At 34.3% G+C, this 26,841-nt stretch overlaps 1 protein-coding gene across 1 annotated transcript in view; it reads left to right on the plus strand.

Moving 5' to 3' along the window:
- LOC150075941 (von Willebrand factor D and EGF domain-containing protein-like) overlaps positions 1-26,841 on the plus strand; it is a 213,488-nt gene that overhangs the window by 155,220 nt on the left and 31,427 nt on the right. Inside the window, exons 20-26 of the mRNA XM_090388022.1 lie at positions 459-569; positions 862-972; positions 3,414-3,551; positions 5,945-6,079; positions 13,799-13,936; positions 16,030-16,125; positions 20,812-20,907. Of these exons, the coding sequence (XP_090244148.1) occupies positions 459-569; positions 862-972; positions 3,414-3,551; positions 5,945-6,079; positions 13,799-13,936; positions 16,030-16,125; positions 20,812-20,907 (825 nt within the window). The remainder of the gene's footprint in view (positions 1-458; positions 570-861; positions 973-3,413; positions 3,552-5,944; positions 6,080-13,798; positions 13,937-16,029; positions 16,126-20,811; positions 20,908-26,841) is intronic.

Consider the following 26,841-nt stretch of genomic DNA (forward strand, 5'->3'; position numbering starts at 1 on the left):
TATAATTAATATATATTTTCACAGATCTTGTTTCTTCTTTGCAGAATGGGAGGGGGGAAATGCACATGACTGGTTAACCCATTCTGCCATCAGAAAGGTCATAAATATTATCAGGTTTGTGATGTCAGGTTTGTATCAACACTCAGATTTTACAAATACTTGGAAATCAGTGAAGCCACTTTACTTCCACAGATGCCTCCAAATTGATTTATTATTTAATAGTATTATCAGTAGCAATGGAATAAAGGAATGCAAGGAAGCAAGCTTATACAGCATCAGCTAAAAAAGCAATTTAATTTGATTTGTTTAATAATTGACTTTTATGCAAAAGATAAATGAACTCAAGGTGTGCTTAGTACCAAGGATACATAGAAAGTCAAGGAAAAAGATAACTTTTTCAATAATTATTTAATGATTATAATTTATCTACCCCTGGCTTATTTCGCTCCTTTTTTTAGGTACCTATTGTGAAGATAAAATTGATTTTTGTGTTGAAAATCCTTGTGTTCATGGGTCCTGTTTGTCAAGTGATATTGGCTTTTCTTGCCATTGCCTACCAGAATATTCAGGTATATAGTATTTATGATATTATTAGGGAATCTGAATATGATATTGGTGTTAAAATAAATTGTTCTGTAGTTCACCCTTCATATTTAATTGAATGACATAACAATTATTTGAATTGTATTAAATTAATTTTTTACTGTAATATATTCATTATTGAAATTTAACATGATTGATTTCACTACATAGAAGTGATTAGAGTTTGAATTTTTTTATTCAACTTCTGTATATAGATTTTAGATTATAGATTAAACATTAAAATATGAAAATTAATTTTATTTAAATATATATACCTAGGCACTTACTGTGAGCAGAAGAATAATCCCTGTAGATCTTCTCCTTGTATTCATGGAATTTGTGTAGACACCAGCAGTGGTTTCATATGTAGATGTCCAGCAGAATACTCAGGTTTGTAATTGATCTTATTTTTCAAGTAATGGAGTTTTTAGCATTGGCAGTGGCAAATGATGCAAGAAAGCAAGCTTATTTGGCATCAGCAAAAAAAAAAAAGAAAAAAAAGACACCTCCCATTTCGCCTGTTCATACCTTCCAATAGTTTATCTGAACTATCAACTTCCACAACAGCAGATGGAAGTTTGTTTCAACGATCAACCACCCATTAGCTAAAGGCAAACTTCCACACATCTATGCAACTGTCCTTTCTCAATTTGAATTTGTGCCCCCTCGTGTGTGGTCTTGTCAGCATTGAACTTGCTCAATCCATTCAAAGTGTAAACACCTCAGTTAGATCACTTCACAGGTGCCTAGTCTCCAGATGCTAAAATTTGCAGAACTGAAGCCTTTCTTGGTAAGAGCACCCCTTTGTTCTTCTCACCAATCTCTTTGCCCTTCTTTGTACTCATTCCAGCAGCTTTACATCCTTCCTAAAATGAGGCCTGCAGACATGTATGCAGTACTTAAGGTGTGGTCTGACCATTGCTGTTACAATGGGATAATCACCTCCTTATCCCTGCTAGCAAAATTCCTGTATATCATAGACAAAACCCCATGAGCTGTCCTGGCAATCTGTCTGTATTGCTCAGAGAACTTCATATCCAACTGCACAATTACTCCCAGGTCTTTTTCAATTGAGTGTAGTACCGTACAGTTCGTACATTACTCTGGGGTTACTGCTACCCATATACAGTACTTTGCATTAGTCAATATTAAACTTCACTTGCCATTTCTCAGCCTATCTGCCTAACTTTTCCATATCTTGTTGCAGTAGCATACCATCATTCCTGTCATTAATCACCTTGCCAACCTTTGTATCATCTATAAACTTGAAGATTAAGCCTGATATGAGAGAAAGAGAGAACAGGTGTGGAAATTGACAATTCACTTAGAATCATTAGAAAAGCTAGGATTGATATGCACATTGATGGAGAAAGCATTGGAACACAAATACTATCTAGTAAAAGACATATAATCACACATTCTCATAGTCCAATTGGTTTGACATTTGAAGTGGAGCATGCGGCATTAAGGGCAAGTTGCTGCTGTCAATGAACATTGTTCTTCATGGACTAATATTATTAGTGGAGTTCCCCAGGGCTCAGTGTTGGGCCCATTGTTGTTTTCTGTATTTATCAATGAAATTAATGAAGGCATATCAGGCTTAATGTCCAAGTTTTCAGATGCTACAAAGGTTGGCAGGGTGGTTAATGACAGGAATGACAGTATGCTACTGCAACAGGATCTAGAAAAGTTAGGCAGATGGGCTGAGAAAATGGCAAATGAAAGCTTTGAATGGATTGAGCAAGCTCAATGCTGATGGAATTCTTCCTCTTGCTTAGTTATTTGGTTTGGTTTTTTTTTTTAGGAGCATTAGCAACTAAGGCCATATTGCTCCGGGAGATGCGGTGGTCATTTCCTGACCTTTCCGCATCTTCCGTATTTGGTGGTGACGGGCTCGAACCCCGGTCTAATCAAGAAGCGTGTGCTACGCACCGCTGCTCCTTCCCACCTGGCTATGGAGGCGCCAGCCTCTTGCTTAGACTACAGACATGAGGGGGGGGGCAGAAATTGAAATTGAAGAAGTGCGGTTGCAGAACAGATGTGCAGAAGTTTGCCTTTGGCCAGCAGGTGTGGTTAATTGCTGAAACAAACTTTCATCTGTTGTTGTGGAAGTTGATATCTTAAATAGATTCAAGGAATAATTAGACAAACTATTGGAAGTAATGAATAGGTGAAATGGGAGGTTTTTTTTTTTTTTTGGCCAGTGCTGTATCAGCTTGCTTTCTTGCATCATTTGCTACTACCAATGCTAATGCTAATGCTAATATCAGTGAGAGATCCAATGGACTTGCTCTGAGATGGAACTTTACACAGTTTGCTGTATTGGTCTACATTTATCTTTGGACCTCTTTTTTTATGTAGGTCGAATAAAAGTTCAGGGAGAACTAGCCTTGGTTTTATTTTTCTCAGTTTTTGAATTTATTCCATCTTCATAGATTACACTCTCAGAAAAAGCCAGTATACATGATTGTCAGTGTAATATTGAGTCAGTCTTGTATGACATAAAAATTGGAAAACAAAAATGAGAGTGAGAATTAAATGATTTTAATTCTCACTCCCAAACTGAAAGGAAGAAGGGAGAGGAAATTGTTTCAGCTAAGTAGCTGTGGGAGGAATATTGGACCCTTGATGTCATTATTAAGTTCTTGTATATTGTCTCTAAATGGATATGTGAATGTCAAAATAAAGAATTAGTAAATGGAATAAAGAAAACTGCATGTTTTAGTTTTATACAAAATGCTTAATTTCACATTATCATATAACACATTGTGTAAAATATTTCATATAAGTTTTTTCTGAAAAAAAAAAAAAATTTTTACTTTATTGTATAGGTACACTGTGTGAGCAAAAAGAGGACGCTTGTAAGTCTAATCCGTGTTATCGTAACGTAACCTGTACTAGTGTGGAAAACAAAGTAATTTGTGGATCCTGTCCTAATGGCATGACAGGAAATGGCTTTCGTTGCATAGGTAAGTTTTGTTTGGTGTTTGAGTAGTGACTATGAATGGGATTGTATAATTCTATATTTTATATAAATGTACTTTAATTGAAAATATCCTTTTTAATAAAAGTTTACACTGTTGTATGTTTTTTATGCCCACTTGAAATAAACCCTTGGAGCTGATACACCATGAAGCTTTATTCAAAGGGAAATGAAGTGCAATCTTTTCAAATTGTAATAGTTTTTCCATCTGTAGATTTCACTTGCATGACCAGGAGCATAAAATCATACTTATTTTTCTGTAGGTTCATTTTAATTCTAATATAGTCAATGATGCAACTCATTGACTATTAGAATTATGATCAGAATTGTGGATATTTTTACTTCCTTTAATGCTTTCGTTACTGGCTTTTCCGACAACTTTTTTGACCTGGGATCGAAAACCATGGAATTTTGAATCAATCTGGATTGGAAAGGATAGAAACATTTTTGGGCTTTCTTCTCACCATGACTGAATTAATCAGGCTGCTCTGAAGATTTCTTGACAAAAATATCCAGTTTTTCATCTGTGAAATTGCAAGAAAAACTTCTAAAAGCAGGGTAGTTCCCCCTCAAAGTGGATTAAAATCTGAAGCTGCATATTTGCATTCAGGAAACAGCAAACGTTAATTTATTATGTTGTTTTTACTTTTAAATGTTTTATAACTTTTCATTTTACTTTTTTTTATATATTAAGTGACCTTTTCCATTGCAGGTTAACATTAAAGTCATCTGTGGCTCAGTGAAATTCTTTTTGTGTTTCACATCAAATAAACTTGGAAATTTATTGGAAAGATACATCCATGTATAAAGCTTTTAAAAATTGCTTCATTAATCCTAATTTATTATGAAGTTGGAGGTAATAGGGCTTTTACTAGACTGTCACATTTGATTCTGTTTTTTTTTTTAAACCTAGTATAAGACTGTTTCAAAACCTGGTTGCTGACAGTGTACATAGAAACTGAAGTCTCTCCAACAGTAGCTAATCTCATTTGTCATATTTAACTTTTTTAAGAAGTTTTAAGATTCATTTGTCTCCTTTAAGTGAATTGAATATGCAGTTGGAACAGAAGCATAAATGTTCCCCTTATGAAGGAAAAATGACTTTCAGTCTAGTTTTGGGGAAATTGATGAAAATTTACTGTTTGGTTGATTTGTATATTGGAGTTCCTAAAGTAGTTATTAATTTGGAAATATTTCTGCAATATACAAATGAAGCTTCTTGAGAAAAGTATGGTGCAAACTCCTCATAGTGTCCGTACCAAGAAAATGATACTGCAGAGATCCCAGGATCTCTGCAGAAATTTTCAGAACTAAAATCTCTTAACCAAATCATTTTTCTAATTTTTGGGCACTGTTACCATGTATGTTACATTCAGAATCTGCTGTTGAAATTTATTGAGAATTTCTGGTGATGAGGTGTAAGCACATCAGGTCCATGCATTACAGGTCCTATAGCTGGTGGATTTGTATAAAAGAAAAGGTCCATTTTATTTTTATTACTATGACCATACACTTTTCATAAGCAGAAATAGCAATCTTTGACTTGTTGGTTCATATCAGATTCTGGGAATAGAAAAAAGCAGAAACTTTTTCTTACCCTGACTAAATTTTCTTAACTGTTCAATACAAATGTGACAAACTTTGTATGAAGTCAATATTTACAAATGTAGTAAAATGTGTCAGGTTTATTTTTATTTTTTATTATTATTATCACTTTATTTCTCACTTCAGACACCAGCAACTGCCTTTAGTTAAGTGGGTGTAATTAAAGATTTCAGACTAAGTACCCACATTAACGTGGAGGTTACAGTGTTAAATTTGTGCTTGGTCCTGGCATAATTAGAAGCATTTACAAACTTTTGAATAACAGATCTTTAATAATAAATTTAAAGTGATGTTTTTTACACAGTCCCTTGTCCATACTGCACTACAGAAGTGAAAAGCATAAAAATAAAGCACAGCTTTACTTGGATTGTTTTGTACAAATTAAAACAGTACACAGAGTGGTGCTTTCTAGTGGTGTGCCATTCACTTATATACTGATACCATCTTGCCACTGTGCATTCTCGGTACTTCTGGAAGGTTCACTGTTCATTCTCATGCTAGAAAAATCCGTAAATAGTGGTCACTAATTTATTGAAATTATAATTATTAAATATTTATTGATTTTTAATTATTAACAAGTAATCATTAAAATACAATATCATTTTTGCATATTTATTCAAAAATCTGAACATTTGATGGAGAAAAAGAGACTTAGCATATACAAATTACTAAATAAATAATTAAACAGATCCAAAAATCATTGTGGATCTATGTAATATATCTTTTTCTAATGAAATAGATAATACATATTGTGTTCCTTCCCCCCCCTTATAGATATAGATGACTGTGCCAGAAATCCCTGTTACCCGGAGGTGATTTGCAGTGATGTTGCAGCACCAGGACGAGGTTTCATATGTGGTTCCTGTCCAAAAAATCTAACAGGAAATGGCATACAATGTGAAGCAAATGGTAAAGTTTATTTTCTAGTCACCTTCATTTTAATATTCATATTTATTTATATTTATGAATACTATACAGCATTCTGTGCAGACAATACTGCTGTTATAGTTAGCAGCAGAGGAATAGTGCCACAGAAGTATTAAAAGAAAAGCCAAAAAAGGGGACTCATTGTTTTATAGGTTGTAAATAATTATACCACTCAAAACAGATTAAATTCTGTGAATATATATTATTTCTTGAAAAACATGCTAAAAAATAAAGAGTTGCTGTTTCAAAATTTTTAGAATAAATTTAAAATCTTCACAAGGTGAAGAAAATACTGCAATATGCACACAGGAGGGCTTTGACTTAGCAGAACTTTGTTAGCATTGGTTTACTGTTGGGAACTATTACTTTTTTTTTTAAGAGGTGGGCATTCAGAAACATTCATCTGTGTCATTGTATTTAAATTTATACCAAATTCCAAATTACTGCATGTGTCCACTGTTATTGTTTGGATGAATTATAATAATGTTTTCTGACATATGGATTTAATTTTATCAACATCAAATACTACAGGTAAGCAGCATCAGTTTAAATTATCTGTATTTCCAATATCAAATTTTTAAATTATCATATAATTAATGAACCTAACAATTAGGTGTCCACAAAACTTACAATAAAGTATATTCAGTAACCACATGTTTGCCACCCATGGATTTGAAATAACATGGTTTTCTATTTGTATACCAACATTAAATATATACAATATTGTCATGGATGCATCATCATCTGTCTGTAGATTTTTGTGTTTCTGACTGACATTTATTTTTTTCAGATGTGTTTTTGTTTTGGACTTGTTTCTGTAATGCTTTGAAGATTACTGCGTGTTATTAATTAACGTTCATTTTATCCTATAAAAATTCAATTAAAAAAAAAAATCCAGGAAGGTTATAATTTTTCCTTAACATGAACGTAACTAGTCCTTCTGGTTGGTAAAGAATTCCTGTGTTGCGATTCTCATTAAAATGTGCTTTTCAAAAAATTGTCATGGTTTCTGATTAGAAGTTGGCATGTATATATATGTACAATGCTGTGCATGCTAATTAATAAACTGAATATTCTGTGTGAAAGGCATTTTGTGGAATGACTCTCAATTTCAGTTTTATATGTATATATATATATATATATTTGATGATAGTCTAAGTAGATAAGGTACATGCTGTTTAATGGTATATTATGTTAGAATTTTTTATGTGGTGTCCGAAAATATAATACTGATACCATATAAATATAAAGAAATATGTATACCGGCTGGCTGCCCAGTAAAAAATATATACCCATATATCAAGGCACCAAAAAGCTATAATAGCCGATACCAGCCCCCATAGGCCAAACCTAGTAAAGAAAAATCATAAGTAAAAAATTTTATGGATGGATATTGGTTCTCTTTATCTTTTTCGCTCCATGCTATATAATTGCTTTTTTATGTTTTCTTTATATATTTGTTAGCTATCGGTCGGGCTAATTGTCATCTTGCCTGTAAACAACTAAATTATACACCTAACCATTAGACTTTTATATTAAAAAATTTTATGGATGGATATTAGTTCTCTTTATCTTTTTCGCTCCATACTATATAATTGCTTTTTCATGTTTTCTTTATATATTTGTTAACTATCGGTCGGGCTAATTGTCATCTTGCCTGTAAACAACTAAATTATACACCTAACCATTAGACTTTTATATTAATTTTTGGGCTACGTTATACAGGCAGATGACAACAGAAACTGATAGCTCTGTTGATTATTGGAGGGATATATTGAGAGGGTTAGCCCTTGATAACGTCCCTTTCAATGTATCCTACTACCCATAATTAACACATTGTGTTATATTATTATTACCTTATTTTACTTATGATTTTTCTTTACTAGGGTTGGCCTATGGGGGCTGGTATCGGCTATTATAGCTTTTTGGTGCCTTGATATACAGGTATATATTTTTTACTGGGCAGCTAGCCGGTATACATATTTCTTTATATTTATATGGTATCAGTATTATATTTTCGGACACCACATAAAAAATTCTAACATAATATACCATTAAACAGCATGTACCTTATCTACTTAGACTATAATCAAATATAATATTACGACGGATGTAATGTTCTATCTATAATAGATGGCATTAATCCGATCTGTACTATATTGCTTAAGATATTTATTAATTGCTCCTATTATATATATATATATTTAAATAATGTTGAAATAGTTGGAAAAACGGAATATTTCATAATAAAAATAAAAAGGAGGGTACAGCATACATCAGGGGCAGCAAAAAGCATATTCCTCTACATGATGCTTGAAATATAATCATATAAATTAAAGTAAGGTATAAAATAAAAATAAAATAATGCCAGCAGTATGGCAAGACAAGAGCGAAAAGACAAAATTAAACCTAATTTCAAATCAAGCAGGGAGGGAAGAGAGGCATAAAAAGAGTAAAAATATTGCAGCAGAAACTCTAAATTAATTTAGAAAATCTAAATGAACTTCAGATTTAGATTTTTCTAAATTAGATTTTCTTCATTTAGATTTTCTAAATTAATTTAGAGTTTCTGCTGCAATATTTTTACTCTTTTTATCCCTCTCTTCCCTCCCTGCTTGATTTGAAATTAGGTTTAATTTTGTCTTTTTGCTCTTGTCTTGCCGTACTGCTGGTATTATTTTATTTTTATTTTATACCTTATTTTAATTTATATGATTTTATATATATATATATATATATATATATATATATATATATATATTATACTGATATTTATTTCTATATTTAATATGCATTTATAATAAATTCATTTCAGCATTCAGTGTATTATTAAAAATTAGTGACAACTCCACATTATTTACGCAGTTACATATGGTTAATTGAGTCCCCAAAGTAGATATTAGGCAAAAGACTTAAACCTTTCCTGCCAACTGAGCTTGCCTTTTGGTAAGAATAGATTTGTCTTTTGTCTTAATTTCTACCTTTGGGGACTCAATAAACCATTTTAAACTGCATAAATAACATGGAGTCAAATGTCTAAATTTTTATAAATTTTGAAAGCTAAATTGATGTTTGAAAGCTAGATTGCTGATGTTTTTTGTGACAACAGCTTGATTCCTTAACAATATTGATATTAAGACTTATAAAAGTTTTCAGATGGACAGTCTCCTAGTTAGCATTAACTATTAATATATTAATATTAACTGTAACAACTAATAAGGAAAGAATAACTAACATGTGATTCATTTATCTTATCCAAAACAACCAGTAAATGTTTTAACCCATTAAACTGAACTAACAATAGTTTTGTGGCTGATGTACTTCATTTTCTTTAGTTGACTACATACATTATTATTGTGAAAACTGACTTTCATTCCGTAATTTTCAAGGATAGATATACAGCAGTGGTGGCCAACAAGTCGATCGTGGCTTTAATTTTGGTCGAACACGGCGAATTTTAAATATTTCCTTTATCCGTTGAACCACATGACTACTCTTGTTGCCACGCAGCCGCTAGGCTTGTTTAGTGAAAATTCACGCAGTTACATTGTGGAGAGCATAGTGTATGTGTCAAATTCTTATTTAGCTTACTTAATGTAAATAACTGGATAGTACTTATACATTAATTTAATACTCTTTGATTTAAAATTAATACTATGAAGAAGAGTAAAATGTATCATTTTCATCAAGAGTGGGAACTAGAATACTTTTTTGTAATGATAACATAAAAATGTTTTTTGATTTGCAATGCTTCCATAGCTATACCCAAAAAAGAAAATTTAGAAAGGCACTTCAATGCACTCCATGGTAAATACCAATTGGATTTTCCGCCTAATAGTGACCTTAGAAAAAATAAAATAAAATAACTTAAATCCAGATTATTCACACAACAAAATTTCTTCATGACACCTAATTTACAATCTAAAGCAGTAACTAGCATCATTTAATGTGAGTCGTCTTCTTGCAAAAAAATGCAAACCATTTTCTGATGGTCAATTCATCAAAGACGCATTTTTAGAAATAACAGACTCTTTTTGAAAATTTTAAGAACAAAAATGAAATTAGAAGTGCTCTTCACAATCTGCAATTATCTCAAAATACTCTAATGTGACGCATCGAAAAAATTAGTAAAAATGTGAAATAACAATTGCGTGCTCATATTGCTAATTGTGTAACCTTTTCTTTACAACTGGATGAATCTACAGACATAAATGATACTGCTCAATTGCTGGTTTTTATTCATATGATTTTCGACAATTCTACCACTAGAGAACTGCTGGGTATGGTTTCGTTAAAAGAAAGAACTATAGAGGCCTTGATATATTTAACACATTCAAAAATTTTATTGAAAAAATTAAATTACCACTATTTAAGCTCATATCAATAACAACAGATGGAGCTAAAGCAGTGACAGGGCATCTTAACGGATTCATCACATTATACCAAAAGGATAATGAATTCCCAGATTTTTTGAGTTACCACCGTATCATCCACCAACAAGTGTTAGCCAGCAAAAGATTAAATACTAAACGTGTTATGGACATAGCTTTCAAAATCGTGAATTCCATCAGAGGACAATCTCTTCAAAGAAGACTTTTCAAAATGCAACTCGATGAAAATTAACCAGATCTGATATTACACACAGATGTGAGGTGGCTGAGTCAGAGTAAGTTTCTACTGAGATTTCGAAATTTGCTGAATGAAATTAAAAAAATTGTTGATCAAAGGAGAGATGATTATCAGCAGCTACAAGATACAGGGTGGTGTGATCTGGCTTTTTTGGCAAATTTTACCAGTAAATTAAGTGATCTGAATTTGGAATTACAAGGAAAAAATAAAAATGTGGGTAACATGATTAATAGTATTTCTGCATATAAATATCAATTTTTGGAAATGGCTAAGGATCTCAAAGAAAAAATATTCGATCATTTTGCAAATATGCAAGATCATTTGCAAAAATATCCTGTTTTCGAATTTAATAGACAGAAATATGTTTCTGAAATTGAGAAAGTTGTGGATGATTTTGAAACCAGATTCAGTGATTTTAAAACAATCGAAGACATTGTTCAATATATTTCTTATCCATTGATATTTTAAGGAGTCCTTATGTGCTGTAATGTAATAACTAGATCATATGAATAGCTTAGCTTAATTTTCTCGATATTCTCGTGTCCTTCGACGTCGTCTCCCTATACACAAACGTACACATCGAATCCATGCTACTGGCCCTTAAAGATCTATTAATCAAAGACGACACATTAACAAAACGTACCGACTTAAACATTAATGATATTTTAGAACGCACATCACTGTTACTTGACGCCAAACAATTTAAATTCCAAAATAACGTCTACGAACAAATTTTCGGCCTTCCCATGGGCCTCGGTATCTCTGCCCCTTTATCCGAGATCTACCTCGCATCTATCGAAGAAAAAATTCTCCAACCCTTTCCCCCAGGAATTAAACTATACATGAGGTATGCAGACGACGTCCTCTTAATAGGCAACAGAACCACCATCGATACTTTACTGAACACCTTTAACACAACACATGAAAGACTCAAATTCACCCTCGAAGTAGAAAACGATAATAAAATTTAATTTTCTAAACCTCACTGTATACAAAATAAACACATCTTTAGGCACCACAATATACAGAAAAAACACACATACAGGTAATTTCTTACATTACCACTCACACCACCCTCTATACATCAAAAAAACAGTTCTATACAACCAGATATACAACGCTGTAAAATATAGCCACACACAAACAGACCTATCTATAGAATTACAATACCTCACCAAAAAATTCATCGACAGAAAATACCCACCACAACTAATAAAAGAAACCATCACCAAAGTTCATAATAACACTAATAACCCAAACAAAATTATTAACCACGTGAACAAGAATAAGACACACAAACCCCTTATCGCGCTCCCATATCATCAACAATACGCTAGGAGACTTCAACAGATTTTTAAAAATACAGATATCAAATTAATATTCGCATCATATAACAAATTAAGTTCCAAATTCAATTCATACAAGACAACACACGAGTACGAGACACAAGATTACAACAACATTATATATTTGATCAGATGCCAATCAGATTGCCAAGCATGTTACATAGGCAGTACAACAGCAAAATTCGGGACATCAAAAATTTCCAACACACGTGCATACTACCACTTTAATAGCTTCAAAACTAATTCAGCAAGTACAGAACTAACACAACACGTCCAATCTCAAAATCACAACCCACTCATCGATTCAGCCATCACAGTAATTAAATTAAATTCTAGCAACAAAATCCTTGAAAACGAAGCCCTCGTTATTGAATGGTTTAAGCGCCATACATCACTCAACGTGTTAAACAAAAAGATTCCCGCCAATTTCTCCCCCATTTGGAATTTAGCACGTATCAAGTTTCCACGTGCACTGAAATGCATTTCGGGAACCCAACCCGTATATAACACAAGCGCGCTCTCTTCCCCCCCTCCACTATAGCTAACTGAAGACGAGGAAACTCGAAAGTCGCTCGTGCGCGATTATTAGCTTATATTTTCCTTCCTTTTTTCTCTTAATTTAATTTAATTTAATTAGGCAACCATGGAAGGTGCACTTTCCTTTCTTAAAAATTTTTCTACAGCCCATAACTTAATTTTAAACCCATAATCCCTGTAAAGTATTAGAATCCTATAACCACTATGTATGTAGTAAAACCCTCCACCAGCTAAGCGGATTACTATGAGGTGAGTGCTGAAAATTAAGCTAAGCTATTCATACGATCTAATTTCTTATCCATTGAATGTTGACTTAGATACAAAACAAATTGAAGAAAATATCGCTGAAATTTTTCACATGCAGAAAATATTACTTCAAAATGAAATTATTACATTGTGAAATGATATCTTGCTATAAGCCAGATCATCAGAAAAAGACTTTTGGAAATATGTTTGCCAAGAAAAGTACCCAAATGTGAAAAAATGCAGTGAACTTTTAAATTGCTGTTTCGTTCCACATATATATGTGAATAGGCCTTTTTGTGTTTGAAACAAACAAAGACGAAGAATCGCTCTACTCATACGGACTGCATACAGAAGATTCTTTACGGTTGGCCTTCACAGTATAGCCCCGATTTTGAAAGCTTGGCAGATGACAAGACACAAACTTCACATAAATTAAAAATTTAAATACATATGAATTTAAAATAAGAATTCTGAATTGTATTTAATTTTAAAATTTATGAACAACATTTTTTCAATATGTGTTGATTAACTTTTTTAACCATGTGCAATGAAATTCTTGAGATGGTAGAACGTGGCACATTTTGAAGAAAAAAAAGTAGATCGCATCACAAATTAAGTTGATCACCCCTGATATACAGTATAAACAGGAAGTATTGATGGCTTCCAGCATCCACAAAAAAATGGCGCCTCCGTAGCCAGGTGGGAAGGAGCAGCAGTGTGTAGCACACGCTTCTTGATTAGACCGGGGTTCGAGCCCGTCACCACCAAATACGGAGGATGCGGAAAGGTCAGGGAATGACCACCGCATATCCCGGAGCAATATGGCCTTAGTTGCTAATGCTCCTAAAAACCAAATAACAAACTAACTAACAAGCATCCGTAATAGTTATACTTGATTAAAGCATATTCTTTAATGACTGAAATGTTTTGTATTCTTTTGTAGTAGCTCATATTTCCCATGACAGTGGATGTGGATCTAGTAACCCTTGCTTTCCTGGAGTTGAATGCAAAGTATCTGCCATTACCTACAAGTGTGGAAATTGTCCAGATGGCTACAGAGGAGATGGGATTACATGTAAAGGTAGGGAGACTTTCAGCTTTATTATTAGAAATAAAAAGCATGGCAACATTTGCCCTCTAATGACAATCTTTGATTATAAAATATATTTTTTTGCTTTAACTTTTTTTTTAAAATTCTGTTATTAACCTATTATGTTCAGTTAAAAATAACTAAGGGTATTTAGCCTCTCTTTTTTTTACATTCATTCATATGTCATTATATGTTATTCAAAGCTGTAAATAGTTAAGTATTATTGATTATTGTACATTTACTTTAATTTTTATTTTGTATTTCTGCATATAGGTGAACTAGTGTAATATGTGAACATATTAAGCACTAATATGTTCATTATTTCAAATAAAGAAATAAACAAATTTTTTTGTTTTCTGATAAAAAATTATACTATAAATATTGGTTGGTTCTCTGTAGCCAGAATGCTGCTTGGTCTTTGGCTCTTTAACAGATATGACCTCTTTAACAAAGAGACCTACACTAAAAGATATTAACAGTTCCTGTTTTATACAGTAAAATTCTGCTACAATGAGTAACACTTTAATGAAAATCTCTTTATAAGGAAAATATTTTAGATCCTAAACAACTTTCCTTATTAACAGTACTTGTAAGCCTTGTTTGAATGAAATAGTTCTGATGAAACATTCAGCACCTATGAATAAAATGTGTTGGTTTACAAAGAAATAAAAACTGTGTGAAAATCGTGAATACTGTAGTTAATGAAAGAATAAATAAATACTAGTCAGGTTTTGTCAATCACATCCAGCTCAAAATAACTGTAATAAATACTCCAACCCAAATGACAAAGACTTTAATAAAATAAAATTCAGTTATATACAGGATAAAACTGTATATTTAATATAAAAATAGAATATGCTGATAAAACTATGGAGTTAAAAGGGATGAGAATAATAAATAGATAAAATTAAAAATATATGAATATGCTGGAGTTAAAACAATGAAAACAACACCAAAGCTTTCAAAGGCTGTTTTTAATTTTATTTGTTTATTATTTCTATCCCTTTTAACTCCATAGTTTTATTAGCATATTCTATTTTTATATTATATATATATACAGTTTTATCCTGTATTTAACTAAATTTTATTTTATTAAAGTCTTTGTTGTGTATGTCGGTTGGTGTATTTATTGCAGTTGTTATGAGTGGTTATTTCCTTGAGGCCTATTTGAAGAATTATTCGTATTGAAACTTATTATTAGAACACTGTGTGTCACCTATACCTTATATTGTCAATGGTTCCAAGGACAGAACAAATAATGCCAGCAATGTTCACTTGATGAGGGGGGGGGGCGGTGTATGGTGACAACTGTGAAATTATTTTCATAAGAGTTCTTAAATCAAAGAAAAGCAAATAGGGAACCATAATGAAGGTCTTGTTTTAATTATCTCTATCAGCTTTCTGCACTGAAATTCAGTTTTCATATTAATTTGTAAAAAAATAGTTAAACATTAAAAACAAACAAACAAAAAACACATGAATATGCGAGTAATTAACAGTAAATTGTTGTTATTTGGTTTTTAGGAGCATTAGCAACTAAGGCCATATTGCTCCGGTGTGGTGGTCATTCCCTGACCTTTCCGTCTTCCATATTTGGTGGTGACGGGCTCGAACCCCGGTCTAATCAAGAAGCGTGTGCTACGCACTGCTGCTCCTTCCCACCTGGCTATGGAGGCACCAACAGTAGATTGTATTTTCTGTATTGAATTTCTGAATGTGTGATTTATATGAAATTTTATATAATACTATATTTCTAATAAATATGGCTCAAAATTATTTTAAAATAATAATTATTTGCTTAAATTCTGCTGCACTTTTGTCACATACAGAAGTAACAATTTCTTCTCTATTTTACATAAACATCAACTTTAATTTCATTAATAAATAAAAAAGATAAAATATTTACTGCAAAATATCTTTATTTTAATCTCTATATAAATTATATTTATATAGAGATTAAAAGACTTAGTGTACAATACAATGATTATCTGCCCTGTAAGTTCATTATAACAGAATTTCACTATACTAAATTCAGTAATTTTTTATTAGAATAATCAGGATTGTAATGCTTGCTTCTTTTTTAGGTGTTTGTACTAAAGGCTGCCATAGGAACCAAATGTGTGTTGGACCAGAGCGATGCAAGTGCAAAACAGGATATACAGGTGCCTTCTGTCTTCTGCGTAAGTAATGTATATATGATTATTTATGTACTAAAAATTTATATTACTTCATTTAATTAATAGCATAAATTAAATTTGACTAAAATTTTCCAAGATATGATAGCACAAGAAACATTGCTTTCCAGTTGGTATAGCATTATGGGCAATCCAATTTATTAGGCAGGCAAACATTTTTTCACACTTGCTTTTTAAATCTACAAAAATGACTTTAATTAATTAAAGTTATCATCATCAGTAATTAATCATTAATATATCAAGAAATCAGAATAATACTTCATATAATTTCATAATTTGGGAAACTGTAGTGTTGGCAACTTGTTTTATAATTATATAAGCAAAAAATAATTAAAGATACTGAAATATTACAAAATAGCAGAATGATAGGACAAGCTTTGAGAATTTCTCCTTGAACTGTTCTGAATTCTAGCTTTGGTTTTTTTATTAGCTATATACCATTCAGAGACAACATGAAATGAGAATATTTTAGAAGAGACACTATCATTTTGTCTCTAAATATAATTTTCTTCATCCACATTTGTCTCATGATGAGACCTGCATCTGTTAAAATATGAATATGAAGTAATAACTGTATGGTAAGGACTATTGTGTCTTCTCATTCTTTGTGACCAACAGATTTTAAACTCTAGTGAACATTAGTAGCAGCAAATGATGCAAGCTAGCTTATATAGCAACAGCAATAAAAAAAAAAGAAAACATCATTTTTCAACTCCTCTAATAATTTATCTAATTCTTCCTTAAATTTATGCAAACTACCCATTTCACTGTAACACCGGATGGAAGTTTGTTGCAATTATGATAGATTATTGCTGGCCGAAAGCAAAATTTGCACATCTGTCCATCCTTTTTCAGTTTAAATTTTTTATCTCCTCTTATTTGTGTCATCCAAGAAAGTGTAAGGATAATCTGCAATAAATCAATATTTATTAATTATGAAAACATTTAGTCTTTCGAAACGTAATTGAAAATAAAAATTGTAAATAAATGTTTTTTTAATACTTCAATATGGGACTTTATTCGATCAATATTCAAGCACATTGTTAGCACTAAAAGGTGCTGTTGATTTGATTTATACCACTTTGTACTTTAATTTCGATTTCATTTTGTTTTGTATTTTTGCATTGAATTAGATTGTGATCTTTTATCTTTTCAAATTATATGTGATTTTATATACAATAGACTCCCGCTTATCCAGTCTCGCTTTAACCAGCCTCCGTTTTAACTGGCCATATTTCTGTCGAGATTTTTCTGCGAATCAGATTTCCGGTGTCATGGGCCCAGCAGGAAAACAAAATTAAAAGATTCTGGGAATGAGTATAGTGCACTGTAACGATCCTATAACTTTTTTCACTTCAGTTAGTCTTTGCTATCTGTGCCATTTGGATTGCAGTCACTACGTGTGTACATATTTTTGTCGTTAATTTTTGTTTTTTAAATTATGTTGACTTGAAACGATAGGCTCAAACAAGCGTAAACAGAATGTTTTAACTATGAAACAAAGCTAAAAGCATTGGAACATATTGATAATGGAGAACCTGTAAAACGGATATGTAACAAACTGGGTCTCAGAAAAAATATGGTGAGCGATTGGTGGAGAAACCGGAAATCCCTTTAAGACTTTAGTACGCAAATAGAATCAGAAAAAGTGCTCTCAGACAGGTGCACTATGAAGAAGCCAAAAAATGAAGTTATTGATGATGCATTATGGATATGGTTCATGCAAGAATGACAAAGAGGAACAACTCTTAGTGGGCTGGTTTTGAAGGAAAAGGCAGTACACTTACAGAAGAAAGTCAACAGCAGAGAATTCTTAGCCAGTGAGGGATGGCTTTCATGATGGAAAAAGTGTCACAGAATTCATTATCTAGGTGTTTGTGACCAGAGAATGTCAGCAGATCAAAATGCTGCAAATGAATTTTCCCAAAAATTTTTAGACATTGTACAGAAGGAAAATCTTACCCCTGAACAAGTCTACAACTTGGATGAAACAGGCATAAATTTTTAGCTTCTTCCGATGAAAATGCTAGCAATACCACAAGAAACATTCGCTACTGGTTTCAAAATGAATAAATAGAGAATCACTGTGGCCCTTTGTACAAATGCTGCTTGATTAGACTGGGATTCGAGCCCGTGAACACCAAATACGGAGGATGCGAAAAGGTCAGGGAATGACCACCGCACATCCCCAGAGCAATATGGCCTTAGTTGCTAATGCTCCTAAAACCCAAATAACAACAACAACAAATGCTGCTGGGAGTCACAAATTGTCCATTTTTATTGTAGGAAAGTCAGCCAAACCAAGAATATTTTAAAATGTCAATTTCAATTCTCTATCAGTTTATTACAAAGCCCAGAGGTCAGCTTGGATGGATTCTTTTCTATTTGAAGAATGGTTTTCAGCTGAATTCGTTCTAAAAGTTAAGGCACATTTGATGTGTTTGACATTATCACTCAAGGCTGTTCTCGTCCTTGACAATGCTCCAACGCATCCCATCGACCTATCTTCTGATGACATTGGTGGTGTTTTTACCACCTGGCATTACATCTTTGGTGAAACCTGTGGATCAAGGTGTGATAGTTAGTGTGAAAAGCCATTACAGAAGAAAACTTCGTACAGAAATTCTTGAGAAGACCGCCAATGAAGAAACGGAACTCACTGAGGTCCTTAAGAAAATTAACATCAAGGATGTGATTTACATGTTGGCATCTGCTTTAGAGGAAATGCCATCATCAAAGTTTGTGAGGTTATGGAGAAAACTTTGGCCTGATGTCAAAAAATTAACTGCAAACTGCAATCTAGACGAAGAGCCGTGTGCTGAGGATCTGACAGATCACAACAACATTGCTCTGTTTAACGAATTGAAACAATTATCAGAGTTCAAAGACCTGGAAGAAAGAGACATCGATAAATGGCTTGTAGGCGATAACATTCTAAAGAATTAAATGTTAACAGACTATGAAATTATCAAAGCAGTTAGTCAAGGACAGATGGCGGAAGATAAAGAACCAGAGAACCCAGTGGTTACTGCATGATAGTAGCTAATCAGATTGATCGACAACATCCCATCCCCCCCCTAACAAATCACTGCATTCCCATCAAGATGATCCTGCATTACTTCTTAAATCACTTGCTCCATTATTTTCCTTGGAACAGAAGTTAAGCTTAGAGGTCTGTAATTACTCACTTCACCCTTTGATCTCCCTTTGTGAATAGGAAAGCCATATTCATAATTACGATTAAAGGTTTGCTTACCTCTTTTGCTGCAGCTTTTATATTAGTAATCTTAGTATTCATGACAGAATAAATTCCTTTACTGTGAAAAATTACTAGAAAATTTACTAGAAACATTAGTTCGATGGGCTGAGAAATGGCAGTTGAGGTTTAACATTGACAAATGCAAGGTACTGTGTATGGGTAGAATTAATCCCAGAGTAACTTATCAACTGTGTCACTACACTCAGGCTAGTGAAAAATGATAAAAGACCTGGGGGTAATCGTGCAGACAGATATGAAATTTTCTGAGCAGTGTAGATATGCTGCCATGACAGCTCATGGGGTTTTGTCAATGATATACAGAAACTTTGCTAGCAGGGATAAGGAGGTATTTATCCCTTTATATAAAGCTGTGGTTAGGTTTGATCTTGAGTACTGTATACAGGTATTGAGGCCTCACTTTAGCAAGGATGTAGATCTTCTGGAATGGGTGCAGAGAAGGGCAACCAGTTTGGTGAAGGGAACAAAAGAGTGCTCTTATCTAGAAAGGCTAGAAATTTTCAAACAAATTTTGAAATTTGTTTGAAAATTTCTAGGCAATTTATAGTAAAGCAGTTTTTCCTGTAACAAGTACTAATATCACTGTGATACTTACTACAGTTTAAAATCTGCTGACTCCATAAAACACATAAGTAGACTGAATAGTACAAGTGTTTTTCCATATATTAAGTTGTTGTTATTGTTGTTATTTGGTTTTTAGGAGCATTAGCAACTAAGGCCATATTGCTCCGGGGATATGCGATGGTCATTCCCTGACCTTTCCGCATCCTCCGTATTTGGTGATCATGGGCTCGAACCCCGGTCTAATCAAGAAGCGTGTGATACGCACTGCTGCTCCTGCCCACCTGGATACGGAGGTGCCATATATATATTAAGTAGGAAAACTGTAAAAAAGAAACTCCATATACTTTTTGTAATATTAAATATCATGAAGTAATAACTGCTATCCCGAATTGAAATCCAACATTTCTATATGTGCCTTTCTTCTTTGATAACCAACAGTATAATGAAAAATATAACATGTTCTTCTTGGTAGCAGAATTATAAGACAGCTTGTTGTTTGAGGGGAAAAAAAAAAAAATATATATATATATATACAAACAAAATACTAGATATGCATACAGCTGAAGATATGCTCAGCTGTAGTAAGTGCAACTGAGCCACATTTTATCAGGCTCAGGACAAGTGCATGTTTCTCTTTAGAGGCTTTTATTCTAGGTTTTCCCTAAACTCAGGATTTTATAATTTATTCTTTACATATATGATCCTTGGCAGGCCACTAAACTCGTAATGTGGTGAATAGGACATATATTTTAGAAGCATTCACTTATTACACTTATATTTAAGGATAATTAAAATAATAATTTAATATAATTTAATTGCCTCTCTTTCAGCTGTTTGCTATCCTTCATGTATAAATGGTGGATTATGTATCAAACCAGGTGTGTGTAGATGTCCTCCTGGTGTTACTGGAGACAGATGTCAGACAGGTCAGTATTACTTGTTAAAGCCTTATACTTCAGTCTCAGGTACAAGATAGATAAAGTTAAATATGTGTATGATAGTTGATTTGAAAGTTAATTATAAATAATTACATAACAATACAGTAAAATTCTTTACAGTGAACTTTTCAGAACATGAATCATTCAGTGTGTCACAATTTTTTTCTAATGAATGTCATGTAAAATTATTTTAAAGTATTAGTTAAAATAAAATCTACCACACTAGTATCTAGTATTAATTTCTGCTTTATTTTAATTAAATATTAACTTTAATGTCCATAATAATAAATAATAAGTTGCAAAAAGGGCATTATGTAGTTTACCATCTTAAAGATTAATAATACTAAAATACTCTTATACCATTGAAAAATAGGATCAAAAAATTAAAATCCTTTAACAGAAAGGTGTTTTGTTGGAGCACGTTTAACAAGAGCCACAATTAAGAAAACTATAAGAATCCTTATTGAGAAACTTCAATATGTACTCATGAGTAGGCTACATTTAAAGACAATACTGTCTTATCTTGAGACATGCAATAAACAAGAAAGAATTGATAATAGTAAACATGGGAACTAGAATTAATCTTAATGAGAAAAATAAGCTGGAACATCATCCAAGTTTCTTGCGATGACCGAATCGGTTGTCGCAAGAAACTTGGATGATATGCAACCCGATGCACAAGGCCTGTTTTCTAAAGCTGGAACATGTTGGAATCACAGCAGAAATCCTTAGATGGATTGCAGGGTGATATAGGGTAGGAAACAGAGGGTTGTGATTAATAGTTCCTCTTTAGATTGGGCTAATATGTGAAGTGGTGGTCCCCAAAGATTGGTACTTGGACCAATGTGTTTTTATTTTCTTAAATGACATTGATGAAGGGTTATAGGGCTTAATGTTAAAATTTGCGGATAATGTCAAGATCAGTAGAGTAGTTCATTAGCAGAGTAGAGTAGATCAATAGAGACCAATGCCAACCAGCACTTTTTCAGGATGACTTAGACAGACTTCAAGGATGGTCAGAAAAGTGGCAACTATGTTTTAATGCAACAAAATGCTAGGCTTTACACTTAGGGAATAGCAGCCCAAAATTAAATTATTAGCATTAGCATTAGTAGAGGCATATGATGCAAGAAAGCAAGCTTATGCAGCATCAGCCAAAAAAAAAAAAAAAAAACACGCTCCCATTTCACCCCTCCGTTTGTTCCAAGTACCTTTCCAGCTCAGCCTTAAATTTATTTAGACTATCAACTTCCACAACAATGGATGGAAGTCTGTTCCACCAACCAACCACATGCTGGCTAAAGGCAAACTTCCGCACATCTATCCTACATCTGTCTTTCCTCAATTTGAATTTATGCCCTCTCAAATGATTATTCTGAGCAAGAGGACAGAATCGTGTGACATAAGCATAGGGAAATCAAAATTGAGAGTAGGAGTGTGCTATAGGCCTAATGACTCTGATGAGTATAATAAGATATTGTACAAGGAAATAGAGTGGGCCAGTAAATCAGAGAGTCTTATAATGGGGGATTTTAATTTCCCAGATATTGACTGGAATTTGTGGGTTGGTCACTCGCACACTAGCAAGGCTTTTGTGGATTTATTGGATGATTGTTTTCTACATCAGCATGTTCGTGAGGCAACAAGAGGGAGCAATACTCTTGATCTGATTATCAGTAGTGATTCTTCATGCATTAAGAATCTGCAGGTAAATGAACCACTAGGTGGCAGTGATCACAGTGTGTTGAAGTGGGATTTACTCAAGGAGGTAACTACCATCAGAGGTAAAGGGAAGGGTTTTTGTTTTCGTAAAGGCGACTATGATGGTCTGAGACAGTATTTAAATTCTATACAGTGGGACCAACTGATGATGTTACCAACAGCAAACTTAAAATGGGAGGCATTCAAGGAACTAATCTTGGAGGCTACCAGGCTTTACATACCAACTAAGAAATATTGTTCAAGGTTTAGGCCTAAATGGTTGTAAGATGAACTAATGAGACATGTGGCAGAGAAGAAAAATGCATGGGATACATACAAATTAATGGGTGACATGGAAGCCTATGATAAATATAAGTTGGTCTGTAACCAAGTCACAAAGGAGATTAGGCAGGCAAAGGCAGACTACGAAAAATCCTTGGCAAAGGATGCAAAGAAAAACAGAAAAGAGTTCTTTACATATTTAAACTCAAGAAGGAAAGGGATGAATCAGATTGGTCCACTGGATATTGATGGTTCAACAGTTGAGGATCCTGCTCAGGTGGCTAACAATTTAAATGAGTATTTTGCATCTACATTCACGCATGAGGAGTTATTCAGGAAGGAGAATGATGTAGGTAAAGTAAACATTGGCAGTGAGCTGGATGATTTTGCAATAACTGAGAGGAAAGTGGAGGAGAGATTGTTGAGGATAAACATAAAAAAGGCACCTGGGGTAGATGGGATCTATCCAGTTATATTAAAGGAGGCAGCAAAGGAAGTAAGCAAGCCCCTAGCCATAATTATGAGAGCTTCTTTGGACTCAGGGGAGGTACCCATAGACTGGAGATGTGCAAATGTAACCCCAATTCACAAAGGAGGATCAAAGGCTGACACAAGTAATTATAGACCTGTTAGTTTAACTTCTGTTCCAGGTAAATTAATGGAGCACTGGTTAAAGAAGCACTGCAGGATCATCTAGACAAGAATTCAGTTATAGCTCAGACGCAGCATGGTTTTGTTAAGGGCAGGTCTTGCCTGACCAATTTGATTGGATACTATGATGTAGTCACAAAAGAACTGGATGCAGGGAATAACTTTGATATTATATATTTGGATCTTAGAAAGGCTTTTGATACTGTTGCACATGGAAGACTGCTGCACAAATTGGAGCAGTGTGGCATTGGAGGCAAATTGCTGCTATGGATAAGGGGATGGTTGAGTGGCAGAAGACAGAGAGTGGTAGTCAATGGACACTGCTCAACGTGGACTAATGTTATTAGTGGAGTTCCTCAGGGTTCAGTGTTGGGTCCGTTGTTGTTTTCGATGTTTATGAATGATATTGATGATGGGATATCAAGTTTAATGTCCAAGTTTGCAGATGATACAAAGGTTGGCAGGGTTGTTAAGGACACTACCGACGCTATGCTGCTGCAACAGGATCTGGAAAGGTTGAACAGATGGGCTGAGAGGTGGCAAATGAAGTTTAACATTGACAAATGTAAAGTACTACATATGGGAAACAGTAACCCCAGAGCAACGTATCAACTCTGCGGTACTACACTGACAGTGGTGGAGAATGAAAAGGACCTGGGGATAATTGTGCAGGCAGATATGAAGGACTCTGAGCAGTGCAGACGAGCTGCAAGAGTAGCTCATGGTGTCTTGTCAATGATAAAGAGGAATTTTTCTAGCAGGGATAAGGAGGTGATTATTCCCTTGTATAAGGTAATGGTTAGGCCACATCTTGAGTACTGTACACAGGTCTGGAGGCCTCATTTCAGGAAGGATGTGGAGCTGCTGGAACGGGTACAGAGAAGGGCAACAAGATTAGTGAATGGAACAAAGGGTTGCTCTTACGAAGAATGGCTTAAGTTTTGCAAATTACAGAGTCTGGAGACTAGGCACCGGAGAGGTGATCTGATAGAGGTGTATAAGGTTCTGAATGGTTTGAGCATGCTCAATGCCAATGGGATTCTTCATCTTGCTCAGAATAATCAGCTCAGAGGGCATAAATTCAAATTGAGGAAGGACGGATGTCGGATAGATGTGCGGAAATTTGCCTTTGGCCAGCGGGTGGTTGGTTGGTGGAACCGACTTCCATCACTTGTTGTTGAAGTTGATAGCCTAAACAAATTTAAAACTCAACTGGACAGGTATTTCGAACGAACGGAGGGGTGAAATGGGAGTGGTGTGTGTTTTTTTTTTTTTTTTTTTTTTTTTGGCTGATGCTGAATAAGCTTGCTTTTTTGCATCATATGCCTCTACTAATGCTAATGCTAAAGGAAGAATTCCATCAGCATTTGAATGGTTTGAGCATGCTCTAACCATTCAAGGCTTTATACACCTCAATCAGATCACCTCACAGGTGCCTAGTCTCCAAACACTACAATTTGCAAAATTTAAGCTTTTCTTCGTGAGAGTATCATTTTGTTCCATTCACTAATCTTGTTGCCCTTCTCTGTACTCGTTCCAGCAGCTCTACATCCTTCTTAAAATGAAGCCTCTAGACATGTATACAGTACTCAAGGTGTAGCCTGACCATTGCCTTATATAAGGGGATAATTACCTCCTTATCCCTGCTAGAAAAATTCTTATATATCATTGACAATACACCATGAGCTACTCTTGCAGCCCGTCTGCACTGCTCAGAGAACTTCATATCTGTCTGCACAATTACCACCAGGTCCTTTTCGTTCTCTACCACTGTCAGTGTAGTACCACAGAGTTGATACGTCATTCTGGGGTTGCTGCTTCCCATATGTAGTACTTTACATATTAGCATTAGTAGAGGCATTTGATGCAAGAAAGCAAGCTTATGCAGCATCAGCCAAAAAAAAAAAAAAAAAAAAAACCCACTTCCACTTCACCCCTCTGTTCGTTAAAAATACCTGTCCAGCTGAGCCTTAAACTTATTTAGGCTATCAACCTCCACCACAAGGGATCGAAGTCTGTTCCACCAACCAACCACCCGCTGGCTAAAGGCAAATTTCCGCACGTCTATCCTACATCTTTCTTTCCTCAATTTGAATTTATGCCCTCTCAGGTGATTTTTCTGAGCTAGAGGAAGAATCCCATCAGCATTGAGCATGCTTAAACCATTCAAGGCTTTATACACCTCTATCAGATCACCTCGCTGGTGCCTAGTCTCCAGACACTGTAATTTGCAAAACTTAAGCCTTTCTTCGTAAGAGCACCCCTTTGTTCCATTCACTAATCTTGTTGCCCTTCTCTGTACTCGTTCCAGCAGCTCTACATCCTTCTTGAAATGAGGCCTCCAGACCTGTATACAGTACTCTAGGTGTGGCCTGACCATCGCCTTATACAATGGAATAATCACCTCCTTATCCCTGCTGGAAAAATTCCTGTATATCATTGACAATACTCCATGAGCTACTCTTGCAACCCGTCTGCACTGCTCAGAGAACTTCATATCTGCCTGCACAACCACCCCCAAGTCCCTTTCATTCTCTACCACTGTCAGTGTAGTACCACAGAGTTGATACGTTGCTCTGGGGTTGCTGTTTCCCATGTGTAGTACTTTACTTTTGTCAATGTTAAACTTCATTTTCCACCTCTCAGCCCATCTGCTCAACCTTTCCAGATCCTGTTGCAGCAGCATAGTGTCAGTAGTGTCCTTGACAACCCTGCCAACCTTTGTATCGTCTGCAAACTTGGACATTAAGCCCGATATACCATCATCAATATCATTTATAAATATAGAAAACAATAATGGACCCAACACCGAGCCCTGAGGGACTCCACTAATAACATCAGTCCACGATGAGCAGTGTCCATTGATTACCACTCTCTGTCTTCTCCCCCTCAACCACCCCTTTATCCATAGCAGCAATTTGCCTCCAATGTCACACTGCTCCAATTTGTGTAGCAGTCTTCCATGTGCAACAGTATCAAAAGCCTTTCTAAGATCCAAGTATATAATATCAAAGTTATTCCCTGCATCCAGTTCTTTTGTGACTGCATCATAGTATCCAATCAAGTTGGTCAGGCAAGACTTCCCCTTAACAAAACCATGCTGTGTCTGAGCTATAACTGAAGTCTTGTCTAAATGATCCTGCAGTGCTTCTTTAACCAGTGCCTCCATTAATTTTCCTGGAACAGAAGTTAAGCTCACAGGTCTATAATTACTTGTGTCAGCCTTTGATCCTCCTTTGTGAATTGGGGTCACATTTGCACATTTCCAGTCTATGGGTACCTCCCCTG

The sequence above is a fragment of the Mastigoproctus giganteus genome, chromosome 13 (assembly GCF_048544385.1).
Source record: "Mastigoproctus giganteus isolate SK-2022 chromosome 13, ASM4854438v1, whole genome shotgun sequence".
In the NCBI taxonomy this organism is placed as follows: Eukaryota; Metazoa; Arthropoda; class Arachnida; order Uropygi; family Thelyphonidae; genus Mastigoproctus; species Mastigoproctus giganteus.